Consider the following 26,334-nt stretch of genomic DNA (forward strand, 5'->3'; position numbering starts at 1 on the left):
TCCGCGGCCAAGAACACGGGATCAAGCTCCAACTTGGTCAAGTTGTGTGTACCCAAGTTAGCGGTGTAGACGGTATGGATACTAATGATGAAGGGGGCTTTTGAGTCATCGAGGAACCTTGGAAGCCGGTTCGAGTGACACAGACGCATCTCTTGCATGATCCATATTGGTGAACAACCAAGGTCTTCAGCAGCCGAGATAGTTTAGATATTAATACTGGTGATTGATCCGGGATCTTGAGCAGCCAGTTCCGCCTTGTGCATATCGAGCAGCTTGAGGGCAGTATGTACTATTTCCCCCATCAATGGATTCATATTGTGAGTTAGCCTCAATAAAAACGACATACACACCACAGTGCTGTGTCGACTGGAAGACTATCAATGGCTTGTTAGGAAGAAGCCAATGAAGTCGCTGATCATCATGACTGCTTCCCAAAAGACTGAGGGTATTTAGTGCAGCAACGCATCTGGACAAGCTCTTCGTGAATTGAAGGTGCTTAAGGTCGAATGTCAATCCTAGTTGGTAAATCGAGATAAGAGCTACGTTGCCAATAAGTGTAGAAACAGTCGAAAGATTGATCTAGCGAATTGGGATCTATGTGACGTGTCACTCCATGTAGATGTGTTGACATTTGTAGAATAGTTAGCATGTAGTGTCTGGATCTCACTCTGCAAATTCTCATTTTGGACCCTGAGCTTATCAAGCAGCCTTTCCTATTGCTCTATGTCCTCATATTGTACTCCGTAGATAATAATAAAAAGTGCCCACAAGGGAAAAACCCACCGAATCAACCGGCTCAACCCGAGGCTAAAAATGCACCGCCACCCGATGTAACCCAAATGAGGAATAGTCAAAATGATTTATGTGGCGTTTACGTGGCTTAAGCGGGTCATAGCTGAAATTATGTAATTTATTATTGGTCAGCCATTCCCCGGATGGTCTTGGCATATCTTGGCAGCGTCAGAGCTGTTCGTCTGGGCTGAGCTGCCTCCTTAATTGCCAAGTCAGCGGGCCCCAAGGTTCAGATCTGCAGCTCCCAATTTCGCTTCATTTCTTGTTTTTCTTTCAGCCCTGTAGCCCTATCGCCCATTTAAGTCTGATTCCTTTCCCTCTCAATTGTGTTTTAAATTACCGTGCGACTCGAGTCCACGGCTCTTAATTTTTTTCTCAAAACCTCTGTGATATCCCTGAATCGAAATCGCATCAGTTTGTCCTTATTATGGCTGAATATAATGCGCAGCCCGTCAATGGTATGTCGAGGCAACCTGGCCCTGGATCTGAAACTCGCCTAACCAAGCATGTTTGCAATCGCAGGGTTGCCTCAAAATGAGGAGACGAGACAGCATATCACGCGAGGCTCGAACGATCGTTTTGAACTCGTCTCCGGTCCCTTGATCAACCTTAAGAACATGCACTATGAAGCTTCGACTACCTGGCACGGCAGTGTCATGATTGTCACAAAGCCAACCCAAGAGCAGCCCCAGCTGCGCCTGCGCCAGGTAGGCGCCGTGGATAGTGAAGCCCGGAACGACGATGGCAGGGTCCCAACAAATCAAACAGTCGATGGCCTTAAGCTCTACGAGGATCCCCTGAAAGCATTCTGGCGATTCTCGCTAACCGTGCCAGTCGCGGCATTCGAGGCGCGCTGGGCGTACGACATCCCCGGTCTGTACAACGAGTCTGGCGCCCAGGTCCAGGCACCTTGGGAATTTGTGGTGCCTGCAGAAGAGCAGTCCATGCGCATCATGTTTCACTCGTGCAATGGCTTTTCCGTCGGCACAGACATGAATGCCTGGGTGGGGCCGAACCTGTGGAACGATGTGATGCGCGTGCATAACGAGAAGCCATTCCACGTTATGGTTGGTGGCGGTGACCAGATCTACAACGACGGTATTCGTGTGGATGGCCCGCTCAAGCCTTGGACTGCCATTGCAAACCCGCACAAGAGACGCGCCCATGACTTCGATAATAAGATGCGCGCTGAGTGCGATGACTACTACTATGCCAACTACGTCCGCTGGTACAACACTGAGCCATTCCGCACTGCCAATGGCCGCATCCCCCAGGTCAATATCTGGGATGATCATGATATCATTGATGGCTTCGGCTCGTACACGGATCACTTTATGAAGTGTGCTGTCTTCCGGGGTATTGGCGGTGTAGCATTCAAGTATTACTGTCTCTTCCAGCACCACATGGCTCCTCCTAAGTCAACTTACACTACCGATTCCCCACCGACTATGCACGCCGTGAATGGAACCTCCGGAATTGACCCGCGTCAAGTGGAGAACACCTACGTTCTGGAGAACCAGGTCGAGGATGACAGCTGGATCATCGGCAAACGGCCCGGTCCGTACGTGGAAGAGCGCAGTCGAAATCTCTACATGCGCTTCGGCAAGCGAATTGCCTTTATGGGTCTGGATGCGCGCACAGAGCGCACCCGGCACCAGGTCAACTACGAGGAAACCTATGATATGATCTTCGACCGATTGCAGCGCGAGATTGTTGCCTCCAACGGCGACATTAAGCACCTGGTGGTATTACTAGGTGTGCCAATCGCATACCCACGTCTCGCATGGCTCGAGAACATCCTCACATCCCCCTTGATCGCCCCGATCCGGCTGTTGAACAAGCGCTTCGGCGTGGCAGGTGGCCTCTTCAACGAATTCGACGGCCAAGTCGATCTCCTTGATGACCTGGACGATCACTATACCGCGCGTCAGCACAAGCGCGAGCGCAAGATGCTAGTCCACCGCCTACAAGAGTTCGCCCGCAGCCACAGCGTGCGCGTAACGATCCTCAGTGGCGACGTCCACCTCGCTGCCATCGGCCGCTTCTACTCGAATCCGAAACTTAACCTCGCCGGTGAGAACGACCATCGCTTCATTGTGAACATCGTCAGCAGCGCTATCACCAATAAGCCCCCACCTAAGGCCGTCGCTGATCTCCTCGCTCGCCGAAACAAAATTCATCACCTTGACCGCGATTGCGACGAGACCCTCATGCCTTTCTTCGACCAGCAGCCTGGCGGTAAGGAGAAGAGCGCCCCCTTCAATAAGGTTACCATGCCATCCCGCAACTACGCCATTCTCACCGAGGTAGTCGCCCCGAGTCCCGGTAACACCGGTATCCTCGAAGCCAACTCCGCAAAACTGGATCACCTTCCCAAGGATGGCCACGCACCTCTACACAAGGGTGAAGTCGATGCTGGAACGACACACACCGCCGCTGATGGGTTCACCTGTGCAAGCGGCATGTATGGCGGACTTGATGTCGCCGTCCGTGTTGAGATCGATCCTCAGGATCGTAGCGCTGCTACCGAGGGATATGGATTTAGCATTCCTCCCTTGTTGGCTATTGAGGGTCCCCCGTCTACTGGTCACCGACTTAGTCTGCATTCGCGCAGGTCGCACCAGGGCCGGCCGTCTACGGCGCACTAATTGCCTTTACTTTCAAAGTTCTATTTAGGGGTTTCCCCGTATACCATATGTTACCGTTCATAATGTTTGATGTTTAGATTTCAGGGAAGTTCTCCAGATGTCTATTTTTTTTTAATGCTCTTCTTTTGATACCTCATTTTGGTTTTTCTCTTGACATGAATTTCTTTCAAATAACAATCTGGTCAAATGCGGAATACTTTTCCCTCTGGATATTGTTGCTTGTTAGGGTTAGAGGGTCCTCTTATCTTTTCTCTTCTCTTTAAAGATATCCAATCGGTAAATTATATCTTGTCTCTCTAGGCTTTATCCTCGTACTTATATCTTTTATCTATCAGAATGTGAGACCCCCTTGCGTATTGCATAGCATTACTTTATATGAGATGCTATTCGCTGCATCTCTTAGGTTACACGGGCACATATACCCTGGGCATATATCCCTCCTTATTCTCCCTAATAGCTTGGAGAACCTGTTCATTTACCTCTCTAGAGATTGTCATTATCGACCTAATACTATGGCTCTCGAAAAGGAGACCACCTCTTCACCTCCCCAAGATCATGAAAAGGGTATAATTGAGAACATCGAACTAGACCGTCTAGGCTACAAACAAGAACTACATCGCAATCGCTCAGTCCTAACTCTTCTCTTCCAAACTCTCGCCATAGCAGCAATCCCCTATGGCGAAGGCTCAGCTCTCTCCTCCGCCATCTATGGCGGCGGTCCTCTCTCAATCTTTATAGGTTGGATAGTCGTCTGCCTCCTCGACCAATGCATCGCCCTCTCCCTCGCCGAGCTCGCCTCCCGCTACCCAACTTCCGCAGGTCCTTACTACTGGACCTTTCAAATCTCTCGAAAGAAAACAACCATCTCCTTCATCAACGCCTGGATCTGGCTAATCGGAAACTGGACCATAACCCTCTCCGTAAACTTCGGCTTCGCCTCTATGCTCTCAGCAACGATCTCAATCTACCACCCAACCTGGTCAGCATCAACCTGGCAACTCCTCCTAATCTTCTACGCAGTCTGCCTCACCTCCCTAACAATCTGCATCTTCGCAAACAATCACCTCCCCCTCCTCGATACTGTCTGCGCAACATGGACCCTCCTCACAATAATAATCATCCTAATTGCCATCTCCATCAACCCACACACCCCCCGCCACTCCCCATCATACACCCTATCCCACTACGATAAATCCTTCGCCGGTTGGGGAAACTTCACCTTCTTCATCGGTCTCCTCCCACCAGCATACACCTTCTCCGCAATAGGAATGATCTCCTCAATGGCTGAAGAATCAACAAACCCAGCTATCAAAGTCCCACGCGCAATGGCCCTCTCCATCCCCGTCGGCGGAACAGCGGGTCTATTCTTCATTATCCCCATATGCGCAACCCTACCACCTTTGCAAGATATAATCAATGCACCAGCAGGACAGGCACTCCCATATATCTTGGCCCGTGTAATGGGTTCCCCCGGTGGTCTGGGCCTCATCTCCCTCGTCCTGGTTATAACAATCTTCTGCTCGATAAGTATAACAGTCGCTGCTTCCCGCGCTACTTGGGCTGTCGCCCGTGATGATGCCATACCGCTAGCGAGACTGTGGGCGCGTGTCAATGAGCACTGGGGTGTACCAGTGTGGGCATTGGTTTTGTTGACGGGGATTCAGATGTTGCTTGGTTTGATTAACCTCGGGAGTACGAGTGCGTTTACCGCGTTTGTTTCTGTTGGGGTCATTGGACTTGCGGCGGCTTATGCTATTCCTATCTTTTTGAGTTTATGGTATGGTCGTGAGGAGGTTGTTAAGGCGCCTTGGAATTGTGGGAGGGTTGGGAGGGTTGTTAATGTTGTTGCGTTGATTTGGATTGCCTTTGAGTTGGTTCTTTTTAGTATGCCGACTGCTTTGCCAGTTACAGCTGCCTCGATGAATTATGCTTCAGTTGTTTTTGTTGGATTTATGGTTATTTCGGCGGTTTGGTTCTTGGTTTACGCAAGGAAATGTAAGTTATTGGACTGGTTTGGGGGAATTTTATACTGACAATTTATAGCTTATAAGGGTCCTCCAGAGTCGGATGCTCTTGATCATAACTTGACTATATGAGAATATACGAATCCATAACCTCATTTTCTCTTTGTATATTCATGCAATCTAGCAGTATTATATTAACATGCCAAATCAAATGGGTATCTTATGCAAAACGAAAATCAATTCAAGCGCAAACGCTTTACATCCCCCGATTCAGGTCTCGACTTCTTCTGTCGTCGTCGCTTAAGTGGCCGTGTATTCAAAGTAGCGCGATGAAAGTCGATAATCAATGCTCGTCCAAGTTCCTTATTCCAAAGGATATTGTCATATCGAAGATCGTCATGAATGACGCCCAACGCGGTTATTTCCTTTGTTGACCTCCGGATCTCCCGGCTAAGCCATGGCTCTATCTCCATTTCCGCCGTATTCTCTCCTCCCCAGCCCATGACTAGCATATGACGGATTTCTCCAGCCCCGTGCAGAAAATAGATTTTGGCCAAATCGATTGTACCGAGAAAAACAGGTACCGCTGAGCCTTGAGCTTTCCGTAGGATTCGATACATCTGCGCTTCGCTAGAGACTTGTTTCCATAGGTTTGACGTGGTTCCTTTCCCGATAACTGTGTAGCCATATTTGACGCAAGTCAGTTTGAACGGTGCACCATACGATCCGCAACGTCCGAACGGTATGCATCGGTCGATATTGTCGTCGACCTGTTCGTTTATTAAGCGTACTAAATCCCCCGACGTGATGGGATGTTTGAAGTCACGCTGGCCATCTTGTTCCTGACAGTGAAGCTTTACGTTTGGACAGCGGTCATCTAGGTTACCCCCGGTTTGCAGTCCGAGGAGACACCGCTGGGTGCAGAATTGTGCATTGCGTCGAGACTGGCTCTCTTCATATCTCCTAGCATGCTCCTGTCGAGCGGCTCGTTGGGCAGATGGAGAAGATGTGACTTGGCTGAATCCCCGTTTTCGTCCCACTGCTTGGTTGGAGTCAGAGCCTGACGAGTCTGGCGACTGTGCGCGTCGATCATTTGAGGGCGCACAGGTTCCCCGAGACCTTAGAGTCACTCGGTGGCCCTCTGCTGGAGGTGCTGGCAGAGATTTTGGCGATGCAGGCAGAGATGACGGCGGTTCATAAGATGAACCGGATTCAGGACTCGTGTACTCCAGATAGGTACTATCGGAGTTGGGAAGAGGCCGTGGTTCTTTGGGAGTCTCGGAGCGGCTAAAGTTGGAGCTCCATATCTGAAGACCCTTGCGGGCACGGTATCTCCATTCATGGTCACGTATCGATGAACGGAATGCCATTAAGCATAGACATAGCACTCTGGCAACCGAAGTCTTTGGTTCTTGAAACCCATTCTCATCTTCTGGGTCCACTTCAGAATTGGGATCACAAAAGTGATAGTAAAGTGTGCTAGGGTCATCAAGAGGGACACGGAGGAGAACACGGGCAATGCCAGTCGTCACATAGGAGTACTCGAATCCCTCTTGGATCATCACATGATATTCTTGAACAATAGCGGAGCAAACTAGTCGTTCTGCATCGTATTTGAGCTTTTCTTCCTTATCCGTGGGAATTTTGTTTGACCTGACCATATGTTTGTACAAATCCATATCCCTAAGTCCTCGACGAAAGGCTTCCACAGGGAGCTTGTGAGGCGGCTTGTATTCGGCTGAAGCGAGGAGGGTGTGAGTGTCACCGTCGATCCGATGCATGAAAAAAAACGAATCAGCTTTAGGGTGTTCGATTTTCGATAGCTGATCTGTCGCTTCGACGCCTTCATCCGCTTCGAGTAGATTTGTATGATTTTCAAACTTGATCCCATCTCCAAGTTTAAACTCCTGTCGAGCAGCGTCGATCTTGCATAACTCCTGGATTATATTATACACATAGCTCTCCACGCCATATCGCTCATAGTATTCGACATCATGCTCGCTGCTCATTGGCCGATAGCTTAATTGTTTTGCGTTTTCTTCGAGAGCATTCAGCGGTGCAAACAATCGTGCTGGGGGCTCCCCAGCTAGCTGTAGATAGTTGCACACCGAATTATAAATCTCTTGCTGCTGGGCTGAACAGTCTGTCCATAATTCCAGTCGGGCAGGGCAATACTTTCCGATTGGAACAGGTATTTTCCCCATGGTCGAGATAGATGGCAACGCGGCTCTCAACGGTCGCGACAACAAGTTGTGGCAAAGTGGTATAAACTCTGCAAAAGTCGTTTGACGGTTGCGTTCTCTATCCAGTCTTCCTTGATCTTCTGCCTGTCTCTGCCTCTCTTCTGCCTGTTTCTCTCTCTCTCCTGCCTGTTTCTCTCTCTCTTCTGCCTGCCTCTCTCTCTCTTCTGCCTGCTTCTCTCTCTCTTCTGCCTGCTTCTCTCTCTCTTCTGCCTGTTTCCGTCTCTCCTTTTCCTCCAAAAAGAGCTTCTTGTAGTCTGGTGAGCTGGGAACCATATAGAGAAGTGGAGAAGAAATTGGAAGAATTGTAGATAAGATGGAGATCCATATGAGACCCACAAAGTGGAACGGGGTGGAATATCAGCTGATTCGGTCAAATTATTATCCGATGTTTATATTTACTTCCCAAGATACACTCCGAACATAAAACATGAAAAGAACTTATATCACAAAACTGAATGCTGAGACATACGAAAGAAAAAGGAAATGGTCGGAATTATTTAGGGGGAAAAAAAAAGACCAGGTAGCCAAACGGTACCTTGAAGCCATGGATGTTCGATCAACTCCCTTGGGGTCTTCCGGTCTTCTAGTCGCCATGTAATCATACTCTTCATCAAGTCCAAGAACATCGCTTTATCCTCGCCTTCAAGATGTTTCTGTTTACCTGAAATTGGAAGAGGGTTGGTTTATTGCTGTCGACAGGCTTTTTGCCCTAGGAAGGGGAACTATGCAGAGTACGGAAACATCTGCTATTCTGTTTCAGACATGTCGGACAATTGCATATAAGAGATGCTTGAACTTTGATAATAAATTGTGTCTAGAAATTTGGACCAATTGCAAATGCTGAATTAACACAAGTCTATCTTTGATGTAATGATCTCTTTCTAACTTGAATATTAGGGCCTGTGGAAACAATGGTTTTATGGTTATTGACAACCTCAATTGGAAAAGTGTTATAGAAGAGTGATAAAAGAGCTATAGAATGAGTCAAATTGGTTTTTATCTCACAAAGGAATTTTTAAGTCTCAAACTGAAAAGGCAAGTCATCCCCAAGCCAAATCCGAATCTCCTCCAAAGCATTCAAGTCATTCTCAGGAAGAGAAAGCTGGACCTTCTCATCATACCATTCATATGTCCCACCTCCCCTACTCTCTCCAATAGACCGACAAGAGCCGAAATCAATAATCACTAACTCATCACCATCAAACATAATGCTACTAGGATTGATATCATTATGAACCAAACCCAAAGAATGAAGATGTCGAATACCACTCTCAACACCAGCCAGAACACTACTGTAGTCTTTGCTTGTTTTCCGCATACTTCTCGCCTGCCTCTTCATCAACGCGCCGGAATTCACCTCTTTCATTAACGTATGCGAGTACTTCGTAAAGCAAAGTCCACGAATTCTATCACCGGATACCTGGCAACCATGATAGATAGCAATGTTGGAATGCGGGTATTGCAGTAACAGCTCGCACACTTTTGCTTCTGCCAGTATGGACTCTGCAATCGCATTTGGATGACTCTTGTAAATCCGATCGTAGCTGATCAATCGGGGTCGCTTCACATGTGTGTCTTTTGATGGATCCTGTGCTCGTGTCAACTCTGTTGTATATAGAGGACTATAGGCTAGGGAGGGTATTTGGATGATATTTGCGAGGTCCGCTGAGTTGACAATTGTGGAAGGATAGTAGCGAGCTTTCAGCATTCCATGATATAATTCACCATTCATTCGATACACGACTGATGTACCAGCGAAACCGAAGCTGCCATTGATATCTTCGAAGGTCTCGTTCATCTCCAGAATAGCCAGCTGTGGGTTGTCCAATGGTGGAGTTGCCATGGCTTGAAAGTCTTTGCTGTCAATAAACTGTTCAGAATGATGGGATCTTCTTGCGAGTAAAGCTCTGGGATCAACGTACTGTGATGCCTTTCAATATAAATGAGATAAAAGGGATCTTAGACGGAGATTCGTAAAAGGTCGGTGTGGTCGACCCGACATTTGATTGGCCCAAGTCAACGCAGTACAAAATGTACACCGTCCATTTGTGAACATTACTTGTAGTAAATCCCCAATATCACTCCCGATCAGCCAGAATCCCTTCCTCATTCTCACTCCCACCTCTTCTACGCCTAGGAATCCCCTCATTCATAGCATTAACCTGCTTTGGCATAGACACCGAAAGCGAGGCATCACTCGGTCGACGCCGCCTAACAAGCTGATACCCCCTATCAAGCTCAATCTCAATCGCCTCCCGAACCTTCAGAGCACTAATCGCCGGCCAAACTCCCCTTTCACCCTTAAGCGACCACTCAGAGACGCGGACTTTCGTAGGACTCTGGAACAGTTTCCTCAGATCCCAGAAACACAAGTCCGGGACGAGAGTTAGGTTTGGTCCGGGTATTGTCTCATCGATGAGTAGTCTGCTCAGTGGAGCGGGTAGCACGCCTAGATAGTCGAGTTGGCGGAGTCGGTGGCGCAATTCGACGATTATCAGTCTCATTGCCGAGCGGGAGAGGTTGTTCCAGCCAGTTTGGCGTCGGTCTAGGAGGTTCAGTTCTGACCGCAGGAATGGAACTAAATATGGCCGGGCTTGGGAGACGATGAAGTGGTTTACGTTGAAAAGTTCCGAGATGCGCGAGAGGGGGGATTCGCCTTCGTTGTAGTGGACATGTCGCCAGGGCCGGAAGATTGCGTCTTGCGTGTGTGGCCATGGTGTTATTGCGCCTGTTTCGTCTTTGCAATAGATCGTCACGGGTGAATAGAGGCCCGAGGAAGAAGAGGCGTTGGATGCTACAGCAGCAGACCAGATGAGCTGAAAATATGTTAGATATCACACTGGCAAGAAGAGGTGAAATACGTACCACATTCGGGGCAGTCAAGTAATTCAACAAATTCGGCGCCCCATTCTTTCCCGTTGTCGCAACCGTGATATTCAAAATGCGCTTCGACCTCGCGTACGCCTCTTCAAACGTAAGATCCCCAACATTAGCCCGAACACATTCTTCCAAAACACCCACATCAAACAAGTATCCCTTCTTCAACAACCTTCTCATCCTCCGATAAAACGTCCCAACCCAGCTCGAATTAGAGTTCCCTCCACCCCCATTAACCATTTTGCGCCTCTCAAAAGCAGAAAGATCAATCCCCTCCCCATCAAGCAACGGTAACAACTCATCCTCAGAATGAATCCCCACAAGCGCGGCAATCATCGCCCCAGTCGCAGTGCCCGTAATAATCCGCGGCAACAGACCCTGCAAATGCAGCGCCTTCACGACACCAAGATGGCATAGCCCGAACGCAGATCCGCCCTGTAGTAATAGTGTCGTCCGCCCAAACGCCTGCCGCGTATCGTGCAACAGCTCTAACTTCGCTTGTGAGCTAAATCCGCTCGGATGCATCGGTGCTCCTGGCACCGATGTCACGTACTGAATGGACAGTGCTACTTGTGTGATATAGTCGTCGATTAGAAGCTTGGTTCCTGCGTACGCGTGCGTGAATAGCTTCGTACTGGTTATGTTGCCTAGATTGCGTACAAGCCCCGATCGGAGTAGGTTGACTAGTGTTAGAATATCTTCTGACTCACGCGCGCTCATCAGCGCTTCGAGTCGGCCGAGGATTAGTCGGTAGTCATAGTGTCGACTAACGGGGTTTTGGCGCCTGCGTAGGTAATTAGAGGGTATGTTCGGTATATTGAATTTTGAGCCGGGTTCAATTGAAGTGATCGGTTTGATTTCGTACCATATATCGTTACTTTGTAGCTCGTCAAGCTCAAATGCTGCCTCTTCCCACTCCTCATAGCTCTGCGCGTTGGCTAGCGTATGAAAGAGTCGATCCCGAGGGGATTTGGAATGCCACCATGATAATAATTTCTAATTGATTAGCTCAAGATCAAACCGAAAACTACATCCCATGTTATGTCTTGTGCGTCATCTGTCTTAGCCATCTCAGCTCAGACCTCTCCCCACATGCAAGACTCTCTCGGGTTGAGGATTGGGCAACACTCACATCTCTCCAGAACTGAGTAACATCAAGCACCATATTCCAAATCGCACTAGCGATGCTCCACAGACCGAGCCACCAGGACCCCATTTTGTTTCAATGGAGGGATTTGCGTTGTGGAGGAAGAGGTGTACATGCGGGCCCGAGATTCGCTTTCACATGCTACGTCACGCGCTTTGCGCTAAAAGGTTGAAGATTAAGATCAGATAAGTAGTTCAAGTGTGATAATTTATTCAAAATCAGGAGCGTAGTTGTATTATGGAGATCTCTGAGGAATTGTTGGAGTTGGAAGAGTTGGAAGTGGGAAGTTGGAAGTTGGAAGTTTGGTGGTTTAGTAGTTCTAGACTCTCCCCCCCCCCCCCCAGATCTCCCACAGCCCCCACGACAATACAAACATCTCATACTTTATATAAATGGATTGAATTTATCACGGGCGCACATTTCTACATGTCACGACGTTTTCGCGTAAGGGAATCAGTGAATTTCAAAAGGGTCGTTTTGTTTTTGACATTTCGCTTTGCTTCCCTATATGCAAGTAGGCGAAATTAAAGAAACCTCTCCCGGACACCCCATACATTCCCAAGCGGCACATTTACTCTTCAATGATGTTGCCCTTCTCCGACACGTAAAGACCATCCAAGAACTAGGAATGGTTAGTATAGAGTCAAAAGTCTCGGATCCTCCCAGAATTGTGTATAACTCACCTTACGGATATCCTTGTTGCGGACACGGCAGATCTGCTGGATGTCGGCAGCGGACTGGGACACACCCTCGAGGGAGTTACCGGTGAGGATAAGCTCATCCTTGACGTTGGCGGAGGGAGCAATATCGACATCGGGCTGGGCAGTGATGCGGCGGACGTACTTCTCACCGAGGAAGTTGCTGATAACGAAGTGTTAGTTCTAGGCCCCCTCACAATTGAATTTCACGATATGACTTTGTTGAATCATATCGAAAAAAACGTAGGTTCCAGAATTCCATACCGGATCTCCACAATAGCACGGCCAGTCTCGGGGTTGGGCTCGATGTTGACGTTGATGGGGAAATGGGCGTAGACGTAACGCATCTTGTACTTGAAGCCACGGGTAACGCCGATCATCAGGTTGTTAATGATGGTACGGACGGTACGGAGGGTAGCAACACCCTTGCGGGCACCGTGGTGCAGCTCGATGGAGATAACGTTCTGCTCGGGGCGACCGAAGGTGACGGCAATGTGGGAGAGATCCTTGACGAGCTTGCCGCGGGGACCCTCGACAGTCACGACGCGGGACTTAATGTGGACCTTCACTATATAGCAAAAAAAGATTTGGGTTAGTTGATGGGCATTTCTTGTGAAATTCGATATTTTGAATCAAAAATCAAGAATTGTCTGGTAGGAGTGCGAGTCGCCGATCCCACACAATATTTCGTCCATTTCTCTGCGGTGCTGGTGGGATATTTATCGTGTGTCGTGCCATGCTGTTGACTTTCGTGCCTCCAAAAAAAGAAGTTGTATTGTGTGCGACCAGCTTCCTCGATCCTCCAATAAAAAAGAAATTCGCTCACCATTGTCCAGAATGGGCAGCCGTTCCTCGGAGTGAATGTACCGCATCTTGACGTGACTTTTGGTGGTTGCCGGGGGTGTAGATTGTCGATGTCGGGGAGGTTCAAAATTCGAATGGACTTGGTGGTGGAGCGAAATTGGATGTCACGGGATTGTGCGTCGCTTAGAGCCATTTTGGGTCTAGCGCAATTAGGGTTCCTTATCAGCTTATCGTCTTATCATAGCGTGTACCAGTACTTGACCCACCGGTCTTAATTAGGTGATTTGCAAGTAGAGGTACATATGGTATTAAAGCTGAAGCCTGGAGTTCAGTTCCTGATCGCTACTATGTTATAACTCCTGTACAATGCAATGAACTGCAACCATGTCCCAAGTTTCTACCAGGGCTATGGGTTATGACTATTAAATCTTGTTTTACAATACTAATTTCACAGTGATTTCTCAATATCCTGGTGAGACACATCCACGATCCATTTCCCGCCCATTTGTCGCAGCGTCGAAGCCAGCTCGTCGCTCTGATCCAATGCCGCAATATCGTCTCCACCACCTATACTCTTCCCACTCACGAGTACATTGGGCACAGTGCGACGCCCTGTACTCTGAGCAAGCAGGGCCTGCAGATACGGTCCCAGCGGGTGCTGGTCCAATTCGACCACAAACGGTTTCGGCTCGATAGAATAGTGCTCCAGCAAGATCAACTTGGCTTTCTTGCTGTATGGGCAATAGGATTTGGAGAAGATGATGACTGGATGTCGTTAGTTTTGGGTACAAGTAAGAATTGGAAAATTGGGGGGGGGGGGGAAGAAACATACCTGGAGCCCGCTTAAGAATCACATTAAGCTCTGTTGTCGCCTCAGCCTCTTTCCTCTCTTTCTCCTCACGCTCTTTCTTCGCTTTTTGCTCACGCTCCTTCTCCTCCTCGCTTTTAACCTCCGTCTGAACCTCTGATGGCATATCCTGATTCACCTTCTTAGGAACGGTCATCTTCGTCCGTCCTGCAATTGGGATCTCCTCCGTATCATCATTCCCTGTACCAGGAGGAACATCGGCTTTCTCGACCTCAACGACGGGTGCCTTATCACCGGCACCGGCAGCGCCATTCTGTCCGGGCGCATGCATGGCATTCTGGATCTTCTCTTGGGCCTTGGCCTGCTTGGCCTGCTCTTTCGCTTTCATTGCATCGAGGGTCGAACGATAGAACTTTTGGTTTTGGATTTTGCTTGCATCGCCCTATAGATTGGATTGAGTATTAGAAATCTGGAAACCCAGTACGAGAGGAGATCTGAGGACGTACAGTGTAGTAAAAGACCATGAAAAGAATTGCGATAACTGCAACGACGATCAGTCGAAGCCGCCGTTGGGAGGAAGGCATGGAAAATTGTGATTATAGCCGTGTGGCTTGTGACTTGTATCAAAAAAGTTGAATCAAGATGTTCCAGTCGCCAGGTCCGGGGTTCGCGCTAACGTGACGTCGGCTGTTCCAGCCAAGAATTCCTCCGTTCTCGGAAGTGACAGGATAAAAACATCCAAACGTTCAACCAAAACTATTCAAAAGATCAAAAGCTCCAGGTCAGGAGAAGAAGTGGGGTCAAGATCCTGGAAGGGGCCAAGGGTATGTCATCCCTGATTTGCGGCCCCGTCTGAGCGCTGATGCTTGGCGGAACTATGATGTACATAATATAATGCTTGTTTGATCTGTACTTTTTTTACTTTTACTAGGTAAAATTATCAATATTGATTATAATATGGCATTATTGGGTATTATGCTAAATCAGGTTCAAAGGCAAACCCCATGTCAACAGTAAGTCATAGAGCATGAACCTTGCAGTAGGTGTATGTAGATGAGAAAAGGGTAAGGATGAACGATGGGATATAGAAGTTCGAGGGTGTAGATCAGAATGGGAGTCGCAGACCAGCTGCAGCGTGTCGAAAATGAGAAGGTAATTAGAGAGAATATGAGCCACCAGGGCTGTAAAAGTGGTGCTATGTCAAAAGACATCGGGGTAAAGGGGAAAGGACGGCGGATTGGGGAAATCAAGTATGAATTGAGAGTCCGGGACGTGCAGCATGGCTGGCAGTGGCTCGGCGTTTGCCTTGAACAAGAATCGTCCAGTCCTCCCACTCCTTGGCAATCTCAGTCAAGACACCGCCCATAACCCCAGCAGATGCCATGAGACCGTGGCCTTCGCCTTCGAGAATCCGGACCTCGCAGCGGCGCATCGTCTTGCCAAGCCACTGGACATTCTCTACTGGAACGCGGGGGTCTTTGCTACCATGGTGCATCACCACTGATCGCGTGATGTCCACGTAGCGGAATCCAATTGTTTGGCGACGCTCGAGGCAGGTTAGCAAATCAACGGCCGGATTGGCGTTGGTGGTAGCCAGCTCCCAGATCTTGTAGGTGAGACGGGTATCATAATCACGCTGCCGTTCGACCTCGTCTTCTGGAGACTTTGTGAAAGACCCGAGAGTCGTATCACTCTTTCTATAGGAAGCGGTGGTCGGGGCCGACGGTTTGAGATTCGGTACAATGTCCACTCGCTGGGTCTGCGGGTTGTTTTCAACGGAAGGTATAGGTGGTACTGGAGGGATGGCATTCGCATTAGAAGCTTCTTTGGTAGCAGCCTTACGCTTGGCCCGTCGCGGGGACTTGGGTAGACTGGTGGTGATGCTGGCACTAGTGGCACTCATAAAGCTTGAATTGGCCACTTTGAGAAGGGATGTGGGAAGAGCACGAAGAATCTTTTGGGAGTAAGGGACCGCGTTGGTGGGCGCGGGATCCTTCTGAGAGCCGATTGTAGACAACTGAGATGGAGGAATCCATGGGGCTAAGAGATGAATACGGCCGCGAATATGCTGCGGAATTCGGAGAGCCGTTGCAAGAGCGTAAATCGCCCCTGCTGAATGGGCAAGGATGGAAAATTTGGTCACTCGGAGGTGGTTGCAAACGATTGCAACATCATCTGTTACTAATTAGCGCATGATTAGGATATCTCAGCAGTATTTGCTTACCGGGCCAGCTCAGAGGGGTGCTTGGCTCATCTCCCTGATGTGGACCACTCTCACCAACGCCAGGACGATCCAACGTGACTAGTCGTAGGTTGAGCGTCCGAGCCAACTCATCATAAAATGCCATCAGATACCGAGTGAGACCCATGCCGACACAGCATAGCACGACATGGCCCTTAGGATCGCCGACTTCAGAGAAGGCGATAGAGCGGCCGGTGGTTGGGTGAATCACTCTCTGAGTCAGCTTGGGCGAAAAGATATAGTCGTCAACAGCAAGATCAATTGAATCCACACTGGATGGTCGTTCGGTGCTGTACGAGGGACGCCCATTTGACAGATGAGATAAATGACCGGATGGGGTGCGGCGATGATGGGTTGGTGCGATTGGCTCGAGGGACTGTCTGTATCTAGCTTTTTCAGAATCCGTGTGTTCCGCAGGTGGCTTGGCCAACTGCGCTGGTAGGTGAGTAGACTTCGATGCGAGTGGTGCCCCTGGTCGGCTCCCGGTGCGACTTTTCCCTGTCATCACGTTCGGCGAAGGAGCACTTTCGTGAAAAGATGAATGATTGCGGCCTGGTCCATTCTGCATGGTCTCGTTGACATCATAACCTAGAACGCGCGATGCCTTTGAAGCCCTTGGCTGCTTTACGGGGCTCGTCTTAGTCGAGTGTTCAGGGCTATTCTCCGCCTCTAGCTCGGTCTTGATCTTCTGTTGCTGGTCTTTCAACTCTTGGATCCGGCGCGTCACCTGTTCTGCATCATTGCTTGTTCCCGGTAATCCATTATCTGTGTTGAACTCTTTGCTAGCCGTGGACGGGTATCTACTATGACGAGCAGACCGGTGCTTTTTCGAGCTCGACGACTGGCTATGCCGATGTCGCAAAGATGAGTCGCGAGTTGGAATGATTCTACCGCTTCCAATTCCGCCGGGATTACTAGCATCTGGAGTGCCGTTGAATGACTGGTGATCTTTGGATGGTGGAGTGCAGGCGACCTTCTCTTCGTAGGGCTCTTCCTTGACATCCGGAGGACGAGCCTCCTCTGTAACTTCCGCCATAGAATGAAATGAGCGCAAGCTTGCTCGGTTGCGCGGGACATTGTGTCGTAGACTATCGTTGTAGCTAGTAGTCTTTCGCAGGCGCTCAACTTGTGGATCCTTCTCGCCCATGAATTCTCGTGATGACTTCTTCAGTAGACTAAATGGACCCTTCAGGCTTCTTGTCCGCCCGGCGGAACTGTTCGAAGCAATGCTTGGGGTTGATTGGCGGGGTCCAGGTTCCGTGCTGATCGTTCCGAATGAGGAGGGCTCTGGGGCAGCTATGACAGATGTATAGGACTCCCTCGAGGCCGGGCGGGTGGACGATGAGTCGGCTGTTCTGAAGGGCTTAAATCTCGGGGATCGGGGCGACTTGGATGACGGGGGCGCCCTAGCCATGCGAATAACAGGCGACGAGGCCGCATCGTTCGGGTGTAGAAATGGGTCAGGTGCCGCAGATGGCTCCGCTGGCTTGTAGGCGCCGTAACTCATTCCAAACCCATGTTCAGACGGAAGGGAATAGACTGGCGCTGTGCGCGGTACTGGCAATGAATCTTCGTTGTCGATCTTCGGGACGGTATCAAAATGCGAGTTTAGGGGGACAGATATGGTGGAAAGAGAGGAAATGAGGGATGAAATGACTTCAGGCGAGGTTGGATCGGTTCCATTGCGCGAAGGCAGCGATTTACGACGGCGACGACGATTAAGCAGAGCCGACTCTGCCACGGGGGCCTCGTTCGACATGGTAATAGTTCTAAAGGTTTCCCCAAACAAACTTCAAGGATCGGATGCAGGGTAAAATGGGTACACGCATGATCTACTTGCATGCGAAAAGATGTTTTGATAAGGGTTTCTGGTTGCCCCTTACAGTTGAAATAGAAAAGAAGGAATTGGGAATGAGTGTAAGAATATAAAAAGGAAGGGAAGTTATAATAGAAAGAGAGTAAGTTAAAAAAAAAAAAGATGATGATCGCAAGTTTAGAAAAGGGAGTTCACTTTATTTTTTTTCGAGATCTCTTAGCGTTGACGCCTTTTGCTCCACAGAAGGATCTTAATTTGCCGTAAAAGTAGCAATATATGTACATATCAGTTCATCTGTACATATAAGTATCCATAGGAGATTAGTATAACTCCATAACAAATTCCTTGCAGCTAAAAAAAGTATTTGAGATTCCACGTGGGTTCTTCACCCCTTAATCGGCTTATGGGCTTAAAAGGCTATTAGCATATCTTGTGTATTCCAATGGATTTAATTTGAAACGTACAGTAAAGTAACAAAGTAGACTGCTAAATAGTAAGTGGTAAATAGTAAATAATAAATAGTAAATAGTAAATAATAAATAATAAATAGTAAATAGTAAATAGTGAATAGTGAATAGTAAATAGTAAATAGTAAACAAATATATATAGCGGATCTATAGAAGTATTCATGTACTCAATTATTGTTATTTAACACATATTTTGATTTAGATAAGTATAGCTGTATGTTCAATCTGTATATTATGTGCATATAGAGTCTACTAGCACCCTTATTACTCCGTAAGATCAAAATAAAAGGACTCCTATATGCATTCCATCTACTCTGTATAGCTTATCCCCTAAACATAGCTGACCGCCCATGGCAATATCCCAACCATCACCTATCTTGCCCAAAACATCATTGAACCTCCGAATATTCGGGCATTACTTTTAATAGGGATCTTTATAACCTTGCACCTTAAATCCCCAGGTCTTTTCGATTCTTTAGACATGTGGTGACCGCACTGCAAAAAAGCCATTGCCCGCAATGGACGCCTACCCCGAAGACTACGTCAATCACAACCTGCCTTTAGTCCTACTCCCAGGACTAGAGGCAGATCCTGAAAATAACTCTAAAACATCCTCAAGCTATCCTCTACTATCAGAGAAGGGGACCCATATATTCTCTGACTTTCCACCTCTGAGCGGGGCTGTTGCGGAGGAGCTCCGGAGCCTACTTCTAGAGGAAGATAGCTCTCAAACCCCATGGAAGTCCAGAGTTACTGTAAGCGGGAATACTACGGCTGCAAATATTGGTTACCGCGTTAAAAGTTCTGGCCGGGTACGTTGATATTCTATGATTCCAATCCTCGTTGGTTTCACAACATTGTACTGCGGACGACTCGCTAACACCAACACAGTCATGCAGACTCCCTCCACGAAAAGCCGACCCCCCTATCCCCTCACCACCAACTACGCCTAGCGATGACCAGGATAGTGAACCCTCGGAACCTACACACTTTGTCCTTCACTCGCCAATATCACCTTTGTCACCGGGTTCCCCAACCTTCCCAGATGGCTTGCTCACCCCTCTATGGGTGACTAAACACCAAGACCTGGTTCCAGCAGCAGTGATCAATTTCTTCCCATTCTCGTTGGACCCAAATATGAACTCCCTACGAGATAATCAACTCAAGATCGAGATCAATAGCTTGAAAAAAGAATGGCAATCCTCCGGGTACAAAACAAGATTTGTAGTCGTTTTGATATCAGAAGATGGAGAAGAAGGCGGCTACGAGGGCGAGATTGATGACCGCATTGCCGGGATTCGGCGAGCAACGAACCTTGACCCCAAATCGATATTTGTGATTCCACCTGACGCAAATTCATCGGAACTACAAGAATTTGTGAAATCACTCTTCTCTCTACTGCAACCGTCGGTTGTTGAATACTATCGGGATCTGTCTAAACATGCCAGGCGCAAACGAAACAGGGGTAGTATCCCTCCTCCAACTGCACCGCCAACAACCGGAACTTCCCAGACCCTATCTTCCCAAGGCTGGAATGTACGGTATGAATTCAAGCTCGGAATTTTTGCTGAGTTTCGGCAAGAAATGGATGCAGCCTGTCGGAACTATGAGAGTGCCTATGACACTCTATTTGGACATGAAGTTTTCGAAAATATTGCGGGCTGGAATCCTCGATTTAATGATGCGCGCCTCCTGGCAGATGCCCTGGCCATTCGGATTATACGCTGCCTGTTGTGGGCGGGTCAGACCACCGCCGCGGCTCGGCTTTGGGTTGACCACAGAATCCGTGTAAAGGATATTGTCAACCGCAGAGGAAAGGGCAGTAAACACTACGGATGGGAGGCCTGGGAGGCGCGTTGGTCGATGGTAATGGCACAGCTTATCCGCCGAGCGGAAATTCCGTCTCTCTCCAGCGAAATCTCTTCTGAACAGCCTGGGGAGATCTATATTTTACCCGAGAAATCGATTCCAACTGGAGAACGAGTCAGGCCCTGGGAAAATCTTCACCACGAGGGATACTGGCTACACCGTTCTGCAAAGCATACAATGATCCGACGTGCGCTTGCCCAGGAAATTCCCATGGAAGATCGCAAGTCCCCTGGGCAATCACCCGCCTCACAGTTGGCGAACAAATCCTACTTGTATGACACATATCTTGTTCCTGATACTCATGCCGAAGCACCCCAAGAAGGACGAACTGGCTTCGACCACTCTGGTCTAATATTGAACACACTGAAGGCTGCTATCGAGGAGTTCGCAAAGCGCCATCAAACAAGGAAAGTTGAGAGCTTGAGCCTCGAGGCGGCCGAGGAGTATATGCGCATTGGCTCATGGTCCGAAGCGCATAGCCTTCTTCAACCCCTGTGGTCCACTCTTAGCTGGCGCCGATCAGGATGGTGGCATCTCATGGTCAATTTTGGATGGGCACTCAGAGAATGCGCCCTCAGGGTGCAGGACAGTGAGACAGTCTTGCGAGTGGACTGGGAGCTGCTGAACAGGAGTGAGTTAATACATCTTACCTTGTGCGTGTTATCTTTAACGTTAATATCCATTCCAATAGATTTCAAGCCAAGACCTGCGTGGCATTATGACATTCACAGGAGTCTTGAAAGTCTGCCTTCAGAAAAGCCCAAACCTTCTCTTATCCTTCGCGCAGAGGATGTCATAACGAGCCGTAAGTTGGCGAGTCCAAAATGCAAAGATTATGCTGACCCCTGTCTTCAAAGTGACCGCGTCGCTGGTGTTCGAGAAATCCGATGGCAACGTTGGGGAACCTCTACAGGCTCAACTTGCCATCACATCCTGTGCTCATAAATCCTCGGCCCCCATCCGTCTTTCAGAGGTCAAACTGGTCTTTGAAGGATGTCTTCGCCCAGTAAAGGTACAATCTGACCAGAATCAGGATGCTGACACCACAACCCCATGTTGCATCGCAGCCCTCCCACTTCGCGAGCCGAGCAACCCTGATACCACGGTCCAATCCCCAGCCGGTGGACTGACCGCATTGGTAGGCATAGCAGATCTGACTCTGGGGCCTTCCCAGACTAAGGTCTTCAATCTCACTTGTGTTCCCCGTGAAGCTGGTCAAGCCAGGGTTGCTTCAATCACTATGCTGATTGAAGAAGACCAATTCGATCTGGGTTATGCGATCACTGAGCCAGATCAGCGTGAATCATTCTGGTGGCAGCAGACACAAAAGGGCGTGGCCCGCAGGAGAGTGGGCAAGGATCGGGACACTGGCAGGTGCAAAGTTATGCCTAAGCCTCCCAAGATCCGCCTCACAACTCCCAACCTGAAGGAGACCTACTATACCAATGAACGGGTGGAGCTTCAGATTAGTATACACAACGAAGAAGACGAAGCTGCCGATGTATCTGCTGAAATCAGACTCTTCGGTACCGAGCCCACTGCTCAAATACAGTGGCTTGACGGCGATAACAACCCTGGACCCCTCGAGTCAGGCTCCAGCACCCCGATTGAGGGGCCATCTCATTTCTTGAAACGAGCTGTGGGCGTTCTGGAACGCTCTTCTACCAAGACTCTTACAATCGTGCTGGCCGATACCCATGAGGCTACAGATTTCACATTGGAAGTTTCTGCTGTGTACCATTTGGTGTCTGATATCCAGACCCCGATTATGAAGAACATCACTGTGGATCTATCATTTATTCGGCCGTTTGAAGCAAACTATGAATTCTTGCCAGCAATTCACCCTCAACCATGGCCCAATTTCTTCGCAGTTAGCGATAATTCACTCGAGGATGGCTCTGCCCCAACACCTGGAGGCCTGTTCCAGAAGTGGTACCTCAATTCCAAGGTAGTTTCCTTTGCACTGGAGCCGCTGGTAATTGAGCAGATGTCCCTGATTCTCCTCGAAGCCAACGGGGGTGCCATTTGCGAGGTTCACTCGGAGGAGCTTGTCAGTCCAGAAACGCCCCATCTTGCACCAGAAGAACTTCGAGAATCCAACTTCAGCCTCGATGTCCAGAAGCTCCTTCTCGGCGACCGTCGACCAACTGCGCTCACATGCGCATTGGAGGTCAATTGGCGTCGGCAGTCATCCGAATCTGCCACTTCCGACGCACAGAGCTTGGTCACAACCACCCTCCTCGATATCCCCAAATTTGTCGTCCCGATGGGCGAACCTCGAGTCCTTGCATCGGCTACCCCATCCAGAAATATGGCTGGGTTGATCCATATGGATTACGTGCTGGAGAACTCCTCTACTCACTTCCTCACTTTCAACCTAGTCATGGAAGCTAGCGAGCACTTTGCTTTCAGCGGGCCGAAGACCACCGTTGTGCAGCTTGTGCCACTGAGTCGGCATACCGTGAAATTTAATCTGTTTGCGGCGAAGCGAGGCTTATGGATTCAGCCGCAACTGGTGGTTATTGATACCTACTTCAACAAAACGCTTCGTGTCCTTCCAACAGGGGATATGAAGTCGGATAAGAAGGGAGTCCTGGTATGGGTTGATGCCGATGATTGAATGATATAACTAGGATCCGAGATATATGCTGTAGATGAATTGGAATGTCTCATAATGAGCAAATATTGTACATGAAAGCATCCCCAATTATAAGTCTGTATAGATGAGGACGTGTCACGTGCCTAGCCCTTATCACATAACCCGAATTTCCTAATTCGGCTAGCGGAGATCGGTCTTCCGCATGTCTTGCCGCCAGAGAGCTTCATCAAAGACACTACAGCTCACTTCCCTTGATTTCCATAGTATCTACGCTTATAATTGAGGCCCCAACATCGAAACACCCGCCTCTTACTTTCCCTTTCCTCGGGAATCCGTTCCCACGCCCCCGTTTGCCCGAGAAACTTTCCTCCAACGCGCCGTGTCTAAACCGACAAGTTTCGTTGCCAAACACCGTAACTATGGCGGCGCAAGCGGCGTTAATCGCCGATACGATCACCGGCATGAAGCGAGCCTTGCGCAGAGAGCGTGAGGGTAAGTTGCAAAGCAAGTAGTCTGCATTTTCAACCAGAATTATTTTCTGACATCTTTCTTCACTAGATAATGGCCCGGACGACCCGATCATGGCACCGACGAACCGAGGGAACAAAATGCATGCTAATGCTAAGTATGTGAGCGAGGGTGCACTTGGCTACATCCACGCGGAGGATTACTACAAGCAGGTGCGTGGTTTGCCGATCTCGGACCTGAGCGCTGTGGCAATAAGATGGGACTGGAATTTTATAAAAACTGACTTTTGACTGATAATTAGAGAGTCGAACATGCTGGTTACACGCGCTACATCCTTCAGCCGAATCCGACTCGCTATGATTCAGAGGGAGATGAGCTTGATGAGGATGATGAAGATTCCGAGGCGGATGCTGCGGCTGCTGAAGAGAACCCGTTCTCTGGGATTGCGCTTGAGAGTGAGTTTTTTTTCCCTTTTTTCTAAGTAGTTTCTATGGCTTCATGCTGATCTGTTTCTTTTTTCTTCTTTCTAGCTCTACTGTGTCCCTTGAAGCATCCCTCCGAACTCGCTACTCATCCTTCTATGTCCCAAGCATACACGTCGCAAGCCCTGGAGAATATGACAGCGGCAGTTGAGCATAAGCTCCGCCAGGAACGGGCTTTGCTCTGGCGCGCCAGGAGCTTGCATAGGCAATTCCTGGGTGATAGCAGTTGGATGCCGTGCGGTGCGCTCGAGACGCCTAATGATCACTTGATCTTCGACCCTAGGCTTGCTAGCAATGCTCCGAGCGTATATGCTGGTCAACAGGGTGCAAGTGGGACTGGTACTCCGTCTGCCACTAAGGATCCCAATGCCCCGCAGGACACAACACAAAAGGTACCTGCACCAACGGCCACACAGGAGTCTCAACTGGCACAGAACGGGACAAAAGCCCAGACCAGTTCAATGCCGAATGACGTGGAAATGGCCGAGGTCCCAGCAGAAGGTGAACCCACCAAGAACGGCCTGCAGCTTAAATCAGAGGAGACCGATGCCACCGTCAAAGACCTTCCACCTCATCCCAACACCTCGGCTCCCGCCCAAGAGAGCAACAGCAGCAATAACCGCGCATCTGGGACGAGCACAAACCCACCCCTCAACGGAAAACAAGATATGGACACAACAAAAGATGTGGAACCAGTTGACACAACCGAACTCAACGACGACACAGAGCAAGACCTCGAAATGCATGATGGCTCCTCACCAGAACCACCCCGGCGAATGACAACGCGCGCCCAAGCCAACGCAGTCAACCCTGAGAATGAAAACGGTTCCCCACACTCTTCCGACACAGCATTCCCACTTCCAACCCCGCACCCTCTTTTCCTCGTCCCGGACAACATCCGCCCCGACCCGAACTATGGCCTTCCCGCTGCTGAAGCCGAGGAGACCCGCCGCCTGCTTTGGTCGTACATCCAGAAGCAGGAAGAGACAGTTCGAGGGGTCGAGCACATGCTCGATTCGCTGAATAGATCTTGCCGCATGAAAGCTGATGTTCTAGAGTGGTGTAAAGCCGAGGGACATGTTGGAGAGATGAGTGATGGCGAAGACTGGTATGATCGTGAGCAGTGGGGCCTTGCTGAGGGGGAAGATTTGAAGAAGGGGACTGATGAGGATGAGGTGGAGACTGTTGACGAAAGTCGGACACAGGGGAAGAGGGGGAGGGGAAGGCGACAGTAAGGGATATGGGCTGTTGGCATTGCCGTTCTTTGCCTCTCTTTGGTCTTTGGTCTTTGGTCTTCTGGCATCATGTCCTTGTCTTTGTGGTGATATGAACCCTACATACTACCCTCTCTCTGTCTCTTTGGGGTCTTTCATGTGGCGTCGGTATATACCCTCATTTCTATAATAAACATGGTTTTTGGTTAATATTTGTTTTAGCAAGAAATATTTCATTTAATTCATTTAATTCGTAAAAAAAAATAAAAATAAAAATAACGACTGGAATGTCCATGGGCAATCCAGTAGGGCACGCAAGTCCACTTGGGGAGCGGACAACACGTGCATGGTGAGACTGTCCAGATGTATTTCTTCCCTTGAAGGTCATAACCACCATGTCTATAGACATTTGGGTATTTGAGCGATACCACTGCCACAAGATCTGCCCTAACATATGTGAAGATGTCCTCTTGGGAGAGGAATGAGTTGCAAGTTGCTAAATTGACAGTTAATTTCCGACTCTCTGTCTTTTCCATTTCATATCTTCCAGAACTTCCATACCAAGTCTGAAGGAGTTGTCAATGTCACGTCTGAATATGGCAAGTGGTATGACAGCCTCTAAGGGAGTCAATTTGTTTCAGGTCTTTTAGATCTGCGTCTTTCACAGTTAGGTTACTTACTGGTTCCTAAGGATGTCGACGCAGTTTTTGTCCAGGTTCATGGGCTCAATAATGTTAGTCGAGTCGGCATATACCGTGACACCATGGGACTAATACTTTCACATTCGAATTCAAAATAATTCATCTACCAGGAGTAGATGTTGAACATGCTAAACGGTCTGTATTCGAGTATTAGCTGCGCTTCTGCTGTAGATATCTTCATCTCTCCAGTCGCAACATCACATGGGATTCTTGGTCTTGAAGCAGGTTTTGTCTGCTTTCTTCTCTTGTTCTCCTGCCTCTGCAACATTCCCCTTTTCTCTTCCTCGTGGGATACATGAAATATCCTAGCCCCATTTGAGTCATTGCTTGACCACTTCATGTTCTCGAGGTATAGCAATACGAGCCAACCGAGCACCCTTACTAGCCAATAAACCGGATAAAAACAACTCGATAACAACCGGTAGAAGCAATTGACTTGATCCATTGGTGTGCGAGTTTACCCTATGAAGGAAAGGGTATGTCTCTAGGGCTTGG

General features: G+C 48.8%; 9 protein-coding genes across 9 annotated transcripts; 4 read left to right on the forward strand and 5 right to left on the reverse strand.

Annotated features, from left to right (window-relative positions):
- Nucleotides 1-1,298: 1,298 nt before the first annotated feature.
- Nucleotides 1,299-3,440, forward strand: PGRI_090230 (uncharacterized protein; the record flags this gene model as incomplete). Its single annotated transcript, XM_040796736.1, has 1 exon — nucleotides 1,299-3,440. The coding sequence occupies one exon, from the start codon at nucleotides 1,299-1,301 to the stop codon at nucleotides 3,438-3,440; it is 2,142 nt and encodes a 713-aa protein (XP_040650166.1).
- Nucleotides 3,441-3,952: 512 nt separating this feature from the next.
- Nucleotides 3,953-5,536, forward strand: PGRI_090240 (putative amino acid permease; the record flags this gene model as incomplete). The annotated part of the gene is made up of 2 exons (XM_040796737.1): nucleotides 3,953-5,435; nucleotides 5,484-5,536. 2 exons carry the CDS (start codon nucleotides 3,953-3,955, stop codon nucleotides 5,534-5,536), a joined length of 1,536 nt encoding a protein of 511 aa, XP_040650167.1.
- Nucleotides 5,537-5,640: 104 nt separating this feature from the next.
- On the reverse strand, nucleotides 5,641-7,413 carry PGRI_090250 (uncharacterized protein; the record flags this gene model as incomplete). Its single annotated transcript, XM_040796738.1, has 1 exon — nucleotides 5,641-7,413. The coding sequence occupies one exon, from the start codon at nucleotides 7,411-7,413 to the stop codon at nucleotides 5,641-5,643; it is 1,773 nt and encodes a 590-aa protein (XP_040650168.1).
- A 1,249-nt stretch (nucleotides 7,414-8,662) lies between these two features.
- On the reverse strand, nucleotides 8,663-9,490 carry PGRI_090260 (uncharacterized protein; the record flags this gene model as incomplete). The annotated part of the gene is made up of 1 exon (XM_040796739.1): nucleotides 8,663-9,490. One exon carries the CDS (start codon nucleotides 9,488-9,490, stop codon nucleotides 8,663-8,665), a length of 828 nt encoding a protein of 275 aa, XP_040650169.1.
- A 235-nt stretch (nucleotides 9,491-9,725) lies between these two features.
- On the reverse strand, nucleotides 9,726-11,740 carry PGRI_090270 (triacylglycerol lipase family protein; the record flags this gene model as incomplete). The annotated part of the gene is made up of 4 exons (XM_040796740.1): nucleotides 9,726-10,463; nucleotides 10,513-11,308; nucleotides 11,390-11,520; nucleotides 11,657-11,740. 4 exons carry the CDS (start codon nucleotides 11,738-11,740, stop codon nucleotides 9,726-9,728), a joined length of 1,749 nt encoding a protein of 582 aa, XP_040650170.1.
- Nucleotides 11,741-12,242: 502 nt separating this feature from the next.
- PGRI_090280 (60S ribosomal uL6 domain-containing protein) lies at nucleotides 12,243-14,565 on the reverse strand (the record flags this gene model as incomplete). Its single annotated transcript, XM_040796741.1, has 7 exons — nucleotides 12,243-12,293; nucleotides 12,355-12,532; nucleotides 12,634-12,937; nucleotides 13,237-13,373; nucleotides 13,626-13,938; nucleotides 14,006-14,423; nucleotides 14,488-14,565. The coding sequence occupies 7 exons, from the start codon at nucleotides 14,563-14,565 to the stop codon at nucleotides 12,243-12,245; spliced, it is 1,479 nt and encodes a 492-aa protein (XP_040650171.1).
- A 662-nt stretch (nucleotides 14,566-15,227) lies between these two features.
- Nucleotides 15,228-17,982, reverse strand: PGRI_090290 (alpha/beta fold hydrolase; the record flags this gene model as incomplete). Its single annotated transcript, XM_040796742.1, has 2 exons — nucleotides 15,228-16,156; nucleotides 16,206-17,982. The coding sequence occupies 2 exons, from the start codon at nucleotides 17,980-17,982 to the stop codon at nucleotides 15,228-15,230; spliced, it is 2,706 nt and encodes a 901-aa protein (XP_040650172.1).
- A 1,042-nt stretch (nucleotides 17,983-19,024) lies between these two features.
- Nucleotides 19,025-22,995, forward strand: PGRI_090300 (uncharacterized protein; the record flags this gene model as incomplete). The annotated part of the gene is made up of 4 exons (XM_040796743.1): nucleotides 19,025-19,318; nucleotides 19,398-21,006; nucleotides 21,067-21,180; nucleotides 21,233-22,995. 4 exons carry the CDS (start codon nucleotides 19,025-19,027, stop codon nucleotides 22,993-22,995), a joined length of 3,780 nt encoding a protein of 1,259 aa, XP_040650173.1.
- Nucleotides 22,996-23,393: 398 nt separating this feature from the next.
- Nucleotides 23,394-25,159, forward strand: PGRI_090310 (uncharacterized protein; the record flags this gene model as incomplete). The annotated part of the gene is made up of 4 exons (XM_040796744.1): nucleotides 23,394-23,466; nucleotides 23,533-23,654; nucleotides 23,744-23,897; nucleotides 23,973-25,159. 4 exons carry the CDS (start codon nucleotides 23,394-23,396, stop codon nucleotides 25,157-25,159), a joined length of 1,536 nt encoding a protein of 511 aa, XP_040650174.1.
- Between the last annotated feature and the right edge of the window lie 1,175 nt (nucleotides 25,160-26,334).

This window comes from Penicillium griseofulvum (genome assembly GCF_001561935.1).
Source record: "Penicillium griseofulvum strain PG3 chromosome Unknown contig_12, whole genome shotgun sequence".
NCBI lineage: Eukaryota > Fungi > Ascomycota > Eurotiomycetes > Eurotiales > Aspergillaceae > Penicillium > Penicillium griseofulvum.